The sequence below is a fragment of the Engraulis encrasicolus genome, chromosome 12 (assembly GCF_034702125.1).
Source record: "Engraulis encrasicolus isolate BLACKSEA-1 chromosome 12, IST_EnEncr_1.0, whole genome shotgun sequence".
In the NCBI taxonomy this organism is placed as follows: domain Eukaryota; kingdom Metazoa; phylum Chordata; class Actinopteri; order Clupeiformes; family Engraulidae; genus Engraulis; species Engraulis encrasicolus.
The window spans coordinates 50,529,316-50,546,324 of NC_085868.1; the positions used below are offsets into that span (position 1 = coordinate 50,529,316).

The window sequence follows — 17,009 nt, forward strand, 5'->3', positions numbered from 1 at the left end:
TGTTGTTACTGGGAATATGATTTGGACGTGTTGTTACTGGGGATATGTTTCGGCATCAGCGTTTGCATGTCACAGTACTGTGCCCATCTGAGCTTTAAACAAAATGTGTTTTTTTTTTCAACATTAAGTTACATATTTATATAAAAACATTTGTTGGTTTTGTTAGGCTGCTATTTCAATTCCAATAAGCTTTACTGTTACACGTGTTTGATTTTATACTGTAGCTTACTTGCCCTGTTGTGCTGATAAGCACTCCGTTTTTTGTTGACAAGCTTGAATGATTAAAAAAAGGGGTTTATTCCTCCCAACTCATACTGAAGCAGGTTGTTATTATGATTTTAAAACAGTATGTGGTTGTGAAAATGCTGTGGGCTCATTGAGTCTTGGTAACACTGAGTCATGCCCCAGGGTAGCTGCGCAATCTTTTGTCCTCTTACCAGGAGGCCATCTTGGATTGATGACGCTCGTGCAATGACTGCGTCAAATTCGTTTTAAAAATTACAACAGTACTGATGCAAACAGATAGGCTACACACACAGTACACAGGGCACTATGCCAAGAATCTGACTACTGTAAGTAGTAATCCTGGTTAAATTAAACTTGAAGTAGTGGTAAATCATCTAATTTTTAAGTTAAGAAGTTTAGTTGAGTTTAGTTTAGTTGAGAAAATGAGGAGAGCCTGGAGTCCTCATTTTCTCAACTAAATGACACGTGGCCTATCTATTAGCAAGTTTGCCACTTTATTCAGGTTAACTTAGCCAGGTTTATCACTTAATCATGTTCTTGGAATACTCCCCACTACAGATGAGTGCCGGCTTCCCTCCCAGCGAACATGTTATGCTACATTTCAAGTTAGCGTGATAAAAGTTGTGTTATTTTGAAGAGGAATGTGTGTTTCAACGAAAGAGTGACAGATGTTGTACCAGTCACAACGATGCTCGTTCAGCCTCATATTAATCATAATGGCAGTACTAACTGTTGCCACTGGGGCATAATACAGTCCTGTCAAATGCACAGGTACAAAACACTGCTGCAAAACCAAACTATATGTTTTGGTGCTACAGTACCAAGGTATTGTGAAAGTATCCTCATTTCCATTGCATAACAACTTCTCCTGTTGCGAACTAGCCAGAAGCCTACTTTGAGAAGCAGAAAAAGGAACTGGAGGAACAAGCACACATACGCACAAGTAGTGACGATGAACACAAACAACACCAGAATAACCACAGTCACACTTTTTGGGGTTTAGCCGATTTGAAACAGAAACCTTTAACCTTAAAAAAAAACATTGCTCAAAGTATAAATTGATGACTTCAGAAGGGAAGATACCGCACACTCTTGTCCAAACAACATTTCGGACAAGAAAAACTTGAGAAGGGCCACACAGGCTGAAACTTTGCTTGTTCAATAAAATTCAGCATTGGATGGACAAGAGTGTACACCTCGAAACTTCTGGTGTGCGTTGGCTTTCTCCTCCATTGATCAGCCATTTGCTGATAATGTCAACTCAGCATATCAGCAGCACAAGTCAATATATTTCCGTAGTAGATCAATCCCTCTGAGCTACAGTAACTTAAATGTTTCATAAATGAATGCACATCCACTAATGTACCATCACAGTTCCTGAACTTGTACAATGATAACTTGATGTCTGGGCTGATGTATATTTGGATGACATATTATTGAGGACCACAGAGAGAGAGGGAGAAAATATGATACAAAAAAGATGAATTGAGACTGAGAGACAAAAAGACAAAAACAAAGTAGGAAACAGAAATAGAGAGGGAGAGAGGAACAGGGACAGAGATAGAGAGCAATGCACTGTGAAAGAGAACGAAAGAGAGAGATGAAAATGTTGTCCTATTGTATGCTGAGCAGTTAAATCCAGCATATCCGAGGCTCTTAAAAGACTACCAGCTGTCCATCCCTAGAGCTCGTTCTAACCCTGTCTGTCCCGCACCTGCTGCATAAACACATCTCATCGCCCGGGTAACGATAACGACACACATCGTCACCTGCCCATTACTATCTGTCTACTACATGAATGTAATTGACTGTAACCTTTCTGCTCTTCTTTAAGCCTTTCTATAAGTCTGTTAATGCTACTTCTAGACAACAGTTAAGTCATTTTCTAGAAAGAGCAGTTGAAGGCAAACAGTGTCTTCTGAAAGGGCGACCAGGGGTCAGCTAAACACTACATCATTTAACTGAAAGTAAACAAACCTGTTTGGTGCTCGCAGACAGACACAAAGGGGTATTTAACAGTCTGTAGAGCACACACTTAGCAGTCAAATATGTTCTCCTGTGCGTGCGTCAATATGTTTTGATCTTACCTTGAGGCCTCTTCTCTGCATGCAAATACAGGTACATAAACACGTAACAGCCAAATGTACTTCTTACGTCTGTGTTTGAATAGCCGACGGGGGGATATGGGGAAGGGTCAGTAAATTACCTTTGTGTCAAACTCGAACCCTGGTTCCTGCATTTACGCCTTAAGGGTGGTTTATGCCTCCAGTCCAGCGTCCCTGCGTCGTGATGCAGTGAGCCGCGCAGTTAACGGAGTGAAGCCCCCCCCCCATCACGCAGGTACTCTGGGGCACCTCCCCAAAATTGTGTCTCGACGCAGGGAGCGACGGCGTGAAGTGCGAAAATAGGTCTCTGATTGGTCCTCTCGACCAGCCTGCTCCCTCTGTCCTCGAGTCGAGAACAAGCGCTACTTCCTTGTTCTAACCTTCGTCGGTCTACGGACTGTGAGCTCTTCATTAAATAAGTTGCCCGTGCTTTGTTGTTTGATTTATTTACACGAACCAAAGACAACACATGCGCTTGCAAGTTACGACGCTGAAGTTATTTGGACAGTTTAACAGTGGTTCCGAGGTCGAGGAAACATTCCGCTTCGTCCTCGACAAATGAGCCACTTCTTTGTTCCAAACTACCACTGTGGCTGCCAGTGCGATCAAACATGCACGTGATATAAAGATTTAATGTTTCATTTTCATTGTCGTCGAGTCTGTGATGCTAAAAAACAACCGACACGTCTAGTTTACTCTTTGTATTGAAGGCAGTTTGAGCGTGGAATGACATCGCGCAGACCGTGCTTCAAAACAGGGCATAAACCAAAATTAACTGCATCATGGCTGCGACAAGCTCACTCTGTGGCAGAAGTAAGAAGCATAATCCGCCCTTTAGCCCACTTAACTATGGCACTTTTTTTTTGCCCTAGTGATCTATTGGACTTTGGACTCTGTATATAGTAGTTCCTTGTATGAATACCACTAAATAATTCCCTCTTGGTTTTTTTTAAAGATATTTTTTTGGTCTTTTTGACTTAATTTGTGATAGCATAGTGAAGATGACAGGAAGCAAGTGGGGAGAGAGAGACGGGGAAGTACCGGCAAAGGACCCTGGCCAGGAATCGAACCCGGATCGGCCGCATAGCGGACGAGTACCCTAACGCTCATCAAAATGTAAACACTCGAGGCTAGTGCAGCTTGTAAGGTTGCCATACACCAGAGGCTTGCCAAACGTTTACCACCAGTGGCTGACGATGACAACCTTGCAACATCATTTTCAGACCAACTAGTGAGTTTGCCCAAAACTACCCACAGATTTGAGGAAATTAGCAGCTGAAACTAAGTATTTCCTTTTTCCAGGGTTATTGCAATCCTTTATCTAAATCTAAACTTTATCAAGCCTTCATCTAGTGTATTTACTAGAAATGACACAAAAATAGATACTAAAAGTCGAATGAACCCATTATGTCAGGGAACTGATTATGGAACCAGCCTCTCTCATTGGTCAGCATTCCATTTTATTTCATCACGGTTTCTTTCGCCTGGTAGTGACAGCACAAAAGCCGCAGGATTGAAACCTATCTTTCAAGACACTGACATATCTCACATGCCAACTTTATTCGCCTTGTGTCTCTTTGGTCACCACCAGACCATTGGTACACAACTGGCACCATAACACTTTGCATCCAAACTCACATCAGCTTCAGGGATCTATGAATCAGAGATGAAAACTCGACTCAAGTCCCGACTTGGGACTTTTGATGACTTGATATGGGGGGAAAAGGGAAATACTAGCAACAGGACTTTGACTTCAATGCCATTGTATTTGACGATAAGCTTGATTTGGACTGACTTGGCCATCCATTGTGCGTAGAATACGTAGACGGTCTACCATGTTAGACTTGAACTCTCTCTACACCCCCCCAGGTGGCATTGTGGAACCATGGGGGGCATGCTGAGAGGAGGTGTTGCTTAGTTGCCATTGGGGGGCATTGGTCCGTTTTATTTTTTAATACTAAAGGGGGCGTTGGCAGGCTTATGACGAGGTCAAGAAGGCGTTGAGAGGCTTATGATGAAGCCAAAGGTGTGTTTGTTCAAAAAAGGGTGAGAAACACTTAGTTACTAAACTGACAAGACACTTTAAATTCCTTAGTAATTAATAAAGTTATTCAACTCTACTACTACTACTACCAAGGCTGATCATTATCACTCAGGCATATTCAATACACTGTGCTATTGTTTTCAAGTTTTAAGCAACAAACCCCTTAGGCAACAGTTGAGGTTCGTGAATCATCTTAGCACGTTGCCAGATGGTGAAATGGCACGTTACAGCAACATACAGCACCAGTTTGAGGCATGGGCATAAGAGGCACAGGCTTGTTTTTTTCACGCCGGCATGGTCAACTAGCTGCCAGCTATGCGTGTAGAGTAGACAGACTTGCCATGTCATCATAGCATCGCCAGAAACAAAATCAACCAACACAGTGAATTATGTCTCTTTTTTCCTGAACATGTTTCAGTTTCACAGCGGTGGTTACTGTTTGTAAAGTGGTTTGTTTGACTTTCTGGTCTGTTAAGCTTAATTAATGGCTACGCGGCTCGTGAACATTGGGGGAGGTGAGCTTTTAATCCTGGACCATAGAGGTAGCCTAAACAATATGTCTCGTGGCCCTGTCGTAGCCAAACGGTAAAAACTAGACTGCTGGAAAGTAGAGTAGAGTAGAGTAGAGAGAAATGTATTAATCCCGAAGGAAATTCAGGTGTGAAAGCTGAATTGGGGACACTCCAACTCCCATCAACATTATGACACAGCACTCCACACAGTGTTCACTGTACGAAATGAGTACAAGAGCATAGCAAGACCAGACAAAAGACCCAGTAACTGAAAACTTTGTTAAATGCAGTGATGGGCAAAATGAATTCATTACTTACAATCCAATGCCACATATTCAAATGACTTGTCCAATTCAGCCCGGTGGCTGGTGGGATGATCACCTGGTTGAATTGGACCGGTAAAAGGTCATTTAGAACAGTGTTTCTCAACTGGTGGGTTGCGACCCAAATGTGGGTCGCGGAGCCGTGGTGAAAAAAAAAAAAAAAAAGCATAATTCATTGATTCGCAAAAAAAAAAAAAATCTGAATGTTTATGCGAGATAGTAGCCTGCAACCAGTCATTCGAGTGTTGCTAAAAAAATTGAAATTCACTGATATAGTGTAGTGTAATGTAATGTAATGAAAAGTAGTGTAGTGTAATGCAGTGTAGTGTAATGCAGTGTAATGTAATGTAGTGTAATGTAGTGTAATGTAGTGTAGTGTAATGTAATGTGGTGTAGTGTAATATAGTGTAATGTAATGCAGTGTAGTGTAATGTAGTGTAATGTAGTGTAATGTAATGCAATGTAGTGTAATGTAGTGTAGTGTAATATAATGTAATAAGTGACTTACAGGCCAGCGGGCAGCATGTCCACCTCCAGTTCAAACAGGAAGTGGAGGGCCTGGACCAACAGGAAGTCGACGACCGCACCGAGAACCCACGTCCCCAGCAGGAAGGACTGTGGACAGCAGACACATGTAGAGCAGAGTAACTTCATTAATGTAATGTAATGTAATGTACAGAACCCACGTACCAGAGATTCTTTCAGTATGTAGAGATATGCCACTGTAATAGGTTGCTATGGGCACCTAACATGACCAGGTTCCGGTCTGCCTAAAGGGGCGTGTCATAATACTCCTAGCATTGAATAGAACAGTCCTTAGGTCTGCCTAGGTCTGCCTAAAGGGGGATCCCCCCCCAATCCCTCTTGCAATAATAGAACGCGGAAACAATGGGCCAATGGAACCTCTCTCTCTCTCTGCTCTCTCTGCACGTCCCCAGCAGGAAGGACTGTGGACAGCAGACACATGTAATGAGGTAATGAAGCCAATTGGAGCCAATTTGGATTGGAGCCAATTTTGGTCCCCTAGGTAGGGGAAATTCTTTCTCTGCATTTATCCCATTTGGACTAGTGAATCACATTGAAGTACACACACTAGTCCGTAGCAGTGGGCTGCTTGCTGAGCGGCGCCCGGTGAGCAATGTGGGGGTTAGGACGTGGTTCGGTCGGGCACTGAACCGGGAACCCTTGGGTCGCAAGCCCAGTGCTCTAACCACTGAGCCACGACTGCCCCAGAGCAGAGTAACTTTAGCCTAGAAATCTAGACGCCCCTAGCGACCGCTGGCTTCGCTAGGCTAGAGTAACTTTATTAATGTAATGTAATGTAATGTACAGAACCCACTTACCCAGCAGGAAGGACTGCGGACAGGAGACACATGTTAAGGAAGTGAAATGTTTAACATCATTTAATGAAATATGTAATGTAATGCAATGTAATAACATATTAACCCCTTAAGACACGGCTTTATAAATTAGCTGTTACCAGAATGGCAATGACCAAGTCGTAATGTATTACTAAAGATCCGGTGCACTGTCATAGTAGTGTAGTACCATAGTAGTTAACTTTCAATGTCTATTACAGCGTGCCACAGGAGGTATGGTGCGCATTCAGGGGCTACGTAATGTAGAGAACGCACATCCCAGGCAGGAAGCACTGCGGACAGAGGAGACTGTAGCAAAGAGGTTGGATATATAACAAGAGGAATCGAAACACGCCCACTCAATGCAAAAGCGTGTGCTCAAAATTCGGTCTCCTGAGGGGGCGTTGTCACTCCTTCTTCTTCTTCTCTTTTCGTGGTGTTTGCACAAGACGTGCGCTACCGCCATCTACAGCGCTAAGAGGACTCCATTTATTCTCAACCTCAAGACTCCGAAGGTCTCCTAATCGAAGGTCTCCTAAAGGGGCGTTCACCCGACGTAAAGTGGATACCGGAAAAGAACCCGCCTGCTTTATCTCCCTATATATACGATTCTCTGACTGTAGTCTCATTGTCACAACAGTAAACGTCTTCAGACCTCACATAACTATTCTTCCCTTGATTAGATTCAACTTAAGTTAAGTGTCATTACACTTACAATACATGGTAGCGAAATACAGTTTAGCATCCGATCAGCATAGCAAAAATTAAAAGCAGTATGTACAGTACAGACTAATTGCCGCATTTTATAGGTCACATAAAATAAGGTAGGTATGTGCGGAGTATGTAGAGTCATCAGTAGGGGGCAGTAGAGATTATTATGTACACTTTGTTAATGCTGGGGAGTGTCCCTCCACATTATACATGACTTAAATTCCACATCTTTACTACGGTAATGCTGTCCCAGTGAAATAAAGGTTATGAAGTAAAAGGAACATAAGGGAGAAACACCTGTCCAAAGTAGATTACTAATGTTAAAAGTGAAAAAGTATTACTGAACAAAGAGGTGAAGCCATCTTTGTGCATTCAGTGGGAAGCTGTAAGATTGGAAATATGGCTAAAAGGCAGAGTAGCAAATCCACTTACAAATGTTGAAAATGCAATGCCATTTCGCTGAGCTCTGCTTGTCTTGCTTGCATGTTTTGGTAATGTCCCACATGTTTATATCTGCATGGTTATGTCCTGCATCTTTTATGTCTTAATCTTTTATGCCTTGCTAGTTGTGGATATGCTGTCTTTTGTGAGATGTGTGTGTCTGAATGTGTGTCCTATATATAGTGTGTTTTGTGTCTTCACTGTTTTCTTGGCTAGGGCTCACTTGGAAAAGAGGAAATTGCATCAACGTGAGAAATAAAAGAAAAAAGAAAGCTTACGGCAAACTTTCGGGAGCCGAACCTCCTCTCGAATATTCGGAAGTTGTAGATGAGGAGGCCGCTGCAGAAGGTGTCCTTCAGGTCCAAACAGATGACCCTCCCACACACTATCCTCCACACCTGAGACGGGGCACGCAGACACAAAATACAGCACAAATAAAGCATTAACCCATTTAAGCCTGATGCTGCGTACATGCGCTGCACTGACCCAGGCGCCAGGAGCGTCATAGACACTGCCATTCAGGCTCTTGCATTCAGGCTCTTGAGATTGGAGTTTTTTTATTACAAAAGTGGGTATGTTAGTTAGAGCACATTCTTATGCAAGATGAGGGTCCCTGCTTTTAAATGCAACTTATTTCATGTGCTTCGGAGGCTGAGATATTTAGGCTTTATATTTTGCAGGTGCCTTGGGCTTAAAAGGGTAAACGTGGGTCAACGAGCTTAGACGCCATTCCATTGCGCTGGCGACCCGGGTTCGATTCCCACCCGAGGTCCTCTGCTGATACTTCCCTCTCCCCCACTCATTTCACTGTCACACTCTCTCATTGTCCTAAAATGCTCAAATTGGGATCAAAGAAACTATCTATGTTTTTTTGTTTTTGTTTATTTTCCTTATGATGTGTTAATGTGTTCTCTGCATCTGGAACTTTTTGTTGGCTGCCATTTTGAAAGGGACTCCCTGGCAGAAGATAAACTTAGTCCCAATGGGACAATCCTGCTTAAATAAAGGATTAAATAAATTAATTAATTAAGTGCTGTGAGTGCAAAGTCTATTTTACCAAAGTTAATCATAGACTGTAGCCCCCACTGCACAGCAAGTTCAACAACTCTGCATAGATGAGTTAAGTCAGAAGAGAAGACGAGACGGTACACCACACATGCCACTTCAAACAGGACACAGAAAGACAAAATCAACAAAAACACAAAAAAAAAGAACTGAATACCCACATCAGAAAACAAACCACACGCTAAGACACACGCTAGAGAGGGTGCATCACAGACTATGACAGGCAAAAATATAACAAGTAAGAATAAGAATAGTTGACTCAAAAGAGCCTTATACTAAGTGGCCTATGACAGTAACGGATGCTCTCATTCATTTCTTGAAAGGCAGAGAATGCGCGCACATCAGTCACACAGGTGCTGGGAGGTATTCAGAAAACCTGACTTAGTAGTAGCCAGGGTCAGTTAACCTTGAGGTAGTGGTAAATCATCTAATAGAAGAGCATGGAGTCCTCATTTTCAGACCATTGTTGACAAATGGAAGGGCATTACATTACATTGCATTTGGCAGACACTTTTTAACCAAAGCGACTTACAATCAAGGACATAATAATAGACGACATCCCTCGTGGAAACAAAGTGTACAGGAAATATACAGAACAACAACTAGAGAAGTTAAGTAAGGTTAGGTTTTTTGATGTTTTTTAACAGGGTTACACAGGGTTTCGAACGGACGTTCACCCCATCATCAAAGTGCAATCCATGGCCCTACCGTGGCTCTAACGGTAGGGCACCCGTCTGCTGTGCGGCTGACCCAGGTTTGATTCCGGAATCCCGGTCCTTTGCCAACCCTTCCTCATCTCTCTCTCTCCCCACTCGTTTCCTGTAATAGTCTTCACTGTCCTATCTTGAAATAAAGGCAAAAAGTCCCCCAAAAAAGTGCACCCCTTCCTTCCTTGCCTCACCTGGTGGTCGTCTGTGATGGCGTCCAGGTTGTATTCGAACAGGCCCTGGTACTGGGGGAGGAGCAGGGTGAGCAGCACGGTCAGAGCAGAGGGCACCAGCAGCAGACTCTTGGACAGGGGCGCTTTATCTGGAAACACAACACACACACACACACACACACACACACACACACACACACTTGTTTGATTCATTTATATGCACATAGAAAGTGTCTCTTGTGACAGCTCGTTTTCAATAGGGTCCCCTTAAATCTGGACAATACAGACAATACATTACAACCCCAATAGCAATGTGTTTTTGTGCTAGTTTTTGTGTAATGGCACAAGCAGTGCATGGCGTACAAGCAGAATAGCAGAAGAATAGACCACTAGACCAATATAATATCACATCAACAACACTAATTGACTGGCTGTAATCTGTTTTGATAATTCTGTGTCTGATAGTTCCTTGCTTGAGGGCATATAGATACTTTGACACAAACGGGTCAAATGCCAGCCACAATACGAATAGGCTACGAAATGTGGCATGAAGGCTATTTGATATGTTGACAATGTTTATTCAATAGTGCTTCGCAGACAGCAGGGTAGTAGGCGTTTCTGTTGTGTCTCGTGACATGTTGTCTCGAGCATGTAGCTTTTTTGTGCCAGTTCACTGCATTTTCGGAAATCACGTTAGTTTCAGTTCAGTGTAGAACTAGTCCACCAACACTGTTGTTGTCATTTTGCACTCTGTGTTTAGCTGTCGGTGCTAGGCTAACACGTTTATGACAGAAAATGACAATGCACTCAAGCTGATTTCCACGATAACGCAAATGATGACGAACAGGAAAGCGGCATTTCGCAAAACGACAGGGTGACGGGTGGATGCTTTTGGCCTGAGGATGGGTGAGAATGAATGACTGGCTGGGCGATTTAGCTTGCTCTTCTATCCAGCGACTGTCAGTGAGGAGTAGCCTATCCTATCACGTTAGTCATGCTTTCCACTTTCCAACACTGACTTTCAATTTTTCATTTAGCCGTCTAGTTATTCTAGCAGACGCGAGACGGACATCGCTTTGCTCTATTTCGTTTAATACCAAGAAGGCGTGGAAATGAATGAATGACAATGCAAAGTCGAGGCATGACAGCTTTTCAATGGCCATGGGTCCATGTCAAAGAGGGTGGAAGGTGGACAGTTTACTTACACATTCCCCGTGACCCCGTGGTCGTGAACATTCTGCCGACGGACACACAGATACAGTAACAGTGAAAAAATAATGCAATATAGGCAGAAAGCCACCAAGGCACAACGTCAAATGTAAAACTTGAAACAAAAGTTGAAGAATGTAGCCAGTGTGGGAAAGGGAAGGGGAAAGGGAATCTAAGACGGAAGCTGCGAAGGATCAAACTTCTTTGTGATTGCAACGAAATACGCGTTTCTCTTTGGAGCTGGCGCGTTTGTTGTTGGAGATCCTTTCTCTGGCTCCAGGACAAAATATTTGATAAGGAAAGGTAGGGTGCTACACCATGCAAAGCGCGTTGGCACGTATTATCATATAGTTGATAAATGGGTGTTTCAATCATTAACCAGATAAAGGAATTAGAACCGGTCCTCACCGTCCTCCACCTTTGACTTAGCCTACTTTGACAGAATAAACACATTCAAATTATGGTAGGCCTACTTTCCAAAACTATTATCCATTAATGCCATTATATGTAGCGATTACCCTTTTAGAAGACACTGTGCAAAGAACACTGTGCAATGGTTTGAAAACCCACTCCACATTTCTGCTGATGTTGCAGCTTAGGAGAATGATGAGTTTGTTCTCCCATCCCCACAGGACAGACCAGAGATAGGCCTACAGTTGTGCGGTTGGGCAATAATTGCAGACAGGGCAGGGTGGGTCCAAAAAGTTAATCATCAGCAGCACTCATCAACATTATCATCTCTACTGGTGTGAAAGTAAGAACAATGTGGATGGCATTTATAGGCCTACATTGCCTGTGCTCATTTTTTAGGATAAAGCATCCCATTGGCATAATCTTGACCAAATTTCAGAGGCCAAAAATGTAGTAATAATGATAATGATGATAATAATAATAATAATAATAATAATAATAATAATACACAATCATGTAAGCTTAGGCCATGGTCTTTTCGTTTCGGCATGTGCCCGTGGAGACAATTATATTAGTAGCCTATGTTAACGACAAGTGGAGCAACTGTGTACAATAGAAGGCCAAATAAGGTGTGTGTGTGTGTGTGTGTGTGTGTGTGTGTGTGTGTGTGTGTGTGTGTGTGTGTGTGTGTGTGTCTGTGTGTGTGTGTGCGTGTTAAGAGAGTCGCGTCCCTGAAGACAACTAAAGACTTTGAGGGTTGTGTTACTGGGTAATCGGTGAGTAATAGGTCCTCTCTCTAACTGGAGGCTATTAGAACATACGCATCATCTCATTTCAGCTCAAGTCAGCTCAGGTCAGGGCAGGGCATATCAGGTTTTCAATTGGTCTTCCCACTTTGCCAAACTGTTTACACAGAAGGTGCACCCAGAAGCCGGGCCTGTCACAACCAAACAAGCAACTAGGCAATTGCCAAGGGCCCCGAGCTGGAGGGGGCACCCTGGTAATGACTGTTATGTATGGTGAATTCAGGTAAATTGGGCCACTTTTTTTTCATGTAAGCGAATGGCCCAAAGTGGCCCAATTTACCTGAATTCACCACTATATGTACATGAAAGCACTTTCCTACATTAAATGAACAAAAAGTGCAATAATAATAATAATAATTATTATAATTATAATAATAATAATAATAATAATTTAATAATTATAATTTTATTTAATTATTGTAAAGGACATTGTCATACAAGGAATGTAGCTCAAAGTGCTCTAACAATAAAAATGGATCAATTAAAAACAGCAAGGAATAGAGCACAGAAACACAGAACTAATATAGTTAAAAAGTGCAATGACACACTGCAATCGAAATCTCTCTTGAGGTGTTCCCTCCTACATAGCTTGAAGGGAAGGGCCCCAACTCTCTCTTTGCCTAGGGCCCCGCAAACACCTTGAAACGGCCCTGCACCCAGCCCACCGACAGGCTACACGCCAAACACCAACTCAATATCTATTCAATATCTATCAACCCCTGAGCTCTTCATTCATCGCATTACTGTAATAAACAGCAGCTGGTGAATATGAGAATGTGTTTCAGCCTGTAGCCTACTGTATATGTGTGTGTGTGTGTGTGCTACATGAAATTATCTGTTTTCTGCAAGCAGATCTGTTACACTGAGTGTAAATATCGCGTCTATCTGATGTCAAGACAGCTGTCTGGGCAAATACACTCTTTTGTTTCTCTGTTTGCTCAATTGGGAGCATTTAACTGCCGTAGACATGTATCAACATACAGGCTAGTCACAACAGGATCTGATCGCATGCGCCTCCACACAGAAACAACATGATTAAGAAGACACAGTACAGCCTGAAGTGAAAGAGCATACATTTGCACTACACCACCCTATGGAATAGGCTATGTACACAACAATACACTATGCCATGATAGCATGCTGTACACAGTATAGCCTGAAGTGAAGTACACTACACCACCCTAAGGATTATGCTATGTACACAATGATACACTATATGATAACATAGCCTACTGAACATACATTACAATTGAAATACATACATTGAAATAATTGGACTTCATGTCCTAACACATGCGTTGTTACTGTATGTCAAAATTTGTTATTACTTAGTTATTACTACGAGGCTAGCCAGTAATATTTGGGCAGCCGTGTGTAACGGAGGCTAACTAGCACAGAGTTGGCGTGGAACGTTGGTAAAACCTCCCTCCGATAGCCTCATACAGTCGTGCCGTTGGGCCGTTGGGCCGTTGGGACTAGTCTCTTGGCCCAGCGGTATCGTACTGTGTCTCCATTACCGAACCGTTGTAGTTGACGAGGTCGCACGTTCGATCCCCGAGGGGGGTGAACAGGTGCAAGATGACCTCCGTCACACGTGGCCTACTGGTTAGACTAGGTCTTCAGATCAGAGGGTCGCGGTGATACTGAAGAGGGGTTGCGGACAAAAGGGACATTGCATAAAACTGGGAAATCCACAGGTTGCAAAAAACATTCTTAGGTCCAAAAGGGGCTCCCTGCTGAAAAGGTGTGGGAATCACTGAAATGCGAAACTGAAAGGCCTTTTTTCTCAACAACTTCACATTAAGAAATGTGTAAGTAAGGCTTAACTCCACACTATCAGACTCTTTGACTATCAATATTGGAGTCCCACAAGGCTGTGTAAGTTCCCCGTTATTGTTCACTTTGTACACTAACGAATCTAGAAATTACCATCAAAATAATTTTATAATTAAGTTCTCAGACGACACAGCAATTCTGAGCCTTTTAATGCAGGACTCTGATATCTCTGGCTATCAGGAAGAAATAGACAGGGTGGTGAGGTGGTGTGACTCTAATAAACTGGTCTTAAATGCGACTAAAACAAAAGAAATAATCTTTGACCCAAAATCCATAGGAAATCATACTGTGGTGACATTGAATGGGGAGGCGGTGGAACAAGTAGCCACATTCAAATACCTAGGTATTTTATTTGACTCTGACCTAAAATGGGGCCAGCAGGTTGAGTTTTTATGTTCAAGGATCAGTCAGCGTCTTCATTTTTTGAGAAGGCTGAGAGTGTTTGGGATCGACAAAGACATAATGATGGCTTTTTACAGAGCATCAATTGAATCCATTTTTAGATATGGCATCACAGTATGGTTTGGGAACTTGTCTGTTAAATCGAAGGCCCAACTACAAACCCTCATAAAAAGAGCAGGGAAAATTATGGGCATGCCCCCTCCCACATCACTTCAGGTTTTATTTGATGAATCAGTGATGAGGCAGGGACAGACAATCGCAGAGGACCAGGAGCATATCTTGCATGGTGAATATGAACTGTTACCATCAGGTAGAAGATATAGGCTACCTAATTGCAAGACAAACAGGTTTAAATTTTCAGTGGTTCCTTGGTCTATTAGATTGCTCAACAGTAGGTAGGTGTGTGTGTGTGTGTGGGGGGGTGTTCTGGGTCTTCCTAGTTCCACGCTGCTAAGGTTGTATACTCAGGATTATTTTTTGTGTAAATGTTCTAGGTCTATTGAATTGGGGAGTGTGTGTGGTTGGGGGTGGTTGAAAGAGTCATGGTATGATATAATTGTGTGTATATGTGCATGTTTGGATGTAGGCTACATGTTTACATGTTTTGTGGTTCAGTCCTGCATGTTAAGTGTGTTTTTTGTGTTTGTCTAATGTGTTGATATGTGTTCTGTGTAAACGCTTAGACTCTCTGTGCCCATACCAAATTTCTCTCTAGAAGAGACAATAAAGGCTCATCCTATCCTATCCTATCCTAGTCTGAAGCAAGCCTGTCGTTGTAGGACCTGATCTTTTCACTGAAACATGCTGTATGGTTGCAACACGGTTGCATCTCAGTTTTAAACAATATCGCTTTGCGGTGTCATCTGGCCGAGGCCTCAGTCATGGAGGAGGATGGGGGAGAGCACTGGTTAATTACTCCCCCCACCAACCTGGTGTGTCTGGAGTCGAACCGGCAACCTTTGGTCTGATGCCCTAACTGCTTACCCATGGCTGCCCATGCATATGCCCATGCCCATACACACTGGCCTATGCTATTGAAGTGCAAGGGTCAATGACGTATTTTTAGTAGCTGCTACAACCAGGATTTCATGCTCCGAATTATTTGTTTATTTTACCGTGACGCACCCGAAACGTCACGGTAAAATAAAAAAAATAATTGGGAGCATGAAATCCTGGTTGTAGCGGACTTCTCTTCTTTTTTATCTGGATACTTTTTGGTCCTGCTCCCAGGTCAGACGCCTGGATGTGCGAGTTTTTTTTACCTTCAACTTGTGTTTTTAGTAGCCAACACCCATAAATTAATTAGTAATTGGTGTGTGTAAACAATAAATATAGGCCTAGTTCATAGGTAAATCAGTAAAAACAAAAATGTAATACATAGAGTAGTGGCATTAGCTGTGGACAGGGTATCAGGCTTTTAGCCAAAAGGTTTCCGGTTCGACTCCCAACCCGCCAGGTTGGTGCGGCAAGTAATTAACCAGTAGGCCTACTGGTACCATCCCGCCACACTGCTCCTTTGGGATGGGGGGCGGGGTCACTGGGGGGTGCTCTCTTACACAGGTGAGGCATAAATGCAATTTTGTTGTGTGCAGTGTGCATGTGTGTGCTATGGAGCAGGGACGCCGACGGGGGGGTGTGACAAAGGGGTCTCGTGTCCCTGGCCCAGGGAAATGGGGAGACCCATAATTGGATCCACATTGCATTTTATGTATTGGGTTTGGCGCCCCCTCATGTGTCTTTGTCCAGGGACAGACACAGCTGTCAGCGGCCCTGCTGTGGAGTGCTGTGTCACAATGACAATGGGAGTCGTCCCAGGTGAGCTTCAGCTTTTACTTTTCACTTCACCTCATGAAAGTAAAACAACTCACATGGTTGCATCCTATCCAAAATGGAGATTTGTGGATATTCTTATATATGCAGGGACTTTAAAAATGAGCCATGCGTTTTGTTTTCCAATGGAGCATCAACACAAATCAGCCAATCAAACCAGACTACAATAGGCCTACACCTGAGCATTTACTGAAGCAGTATAAGACTGTGTTGACTGGTCTGCAATGGCCTGTTCCTTCATGTAGTTTGCCATGCTCTTTTTTCTCCACAAGATGGCAGTGCTGGCCACTCCACTTTCCCACTTCTTCATAAAACAGGTTTACAGTAAGTGGTTCATCACAACATCCAAAAATGAGACAGGCCTGGAAAGACTCACTTGTCTCTATTATATTAAATTTAATTAGACAAATCTAGCGAATGCATTTTTGTCCACTGTCTCACTTCTTCAGTGTATCAAAATCCAATAGGTTTCGCTGTATGGGCATAAATAGTCTCAAGGTATATTGCAGTGATCTGCTCCGGAAACATAGGCCTACCTTTGAATGTAGTAGGCTAATTCATTATTCACTGTTTTGCGCTCACAGCTCTCAGACTTAGTTCTTAGGCCTATTTGACAGAGAGATTGTTGAAATTCTATGCGCCAGTGCACATGTGGAGGAAAAAAAGAAAGTCCACGCCTTATCTAGTTTCTTTTATCTCAAACAGATTTCGCTGTTCAGGGTTTAATGAAAACACACGATTGTCTTTCACGGAGTTAATTTGGAAGCTCTGCTAGCCAGCTGTCTGCACTGCGGGAATGAAAAGAGACAGTCTTAAGCTGCTACAGTAAG

The 17,009-nt window shown here is 42.9% G+C and overlaps 1 protein-coding gene across 1 annotated transcript in view; it reads right to left on the reverse strand.

Annotated features, from left to right (window-relative positions):
* ubac2 (UBA domain containing 2) overlaps positions 1-11,048 on the reverse strand; it is a 55,540-nt gene extending 44,492 nt beyond the window's left edge. The window contains exons 1-4 of the mRNA XM_063212410.1: positions 10,891-11,048; positions 9,707-9,834; positions 8,019-8,138; positions 5,739-5,845 (exon numbers count right to left, since the gene is read on the reverse strand). Coding sequence (XP_063068480.1) covers positions 5,739-5,845; positions 8,019-8,138; positions 9,707-9,834; positions 10,891-10,921 — 386 coding nt within the window. The 5' untranslated portion in view covers positions 10,922-11,048. The remainder of the gene's footprint in view (positions 1-5,738; positions 5,846-8,018; positions 8,139-9,706; positions 9,835-10,890) is intronic.
* Positions 11,049-17,009: the final 5,961 nt, after the last annotated feature.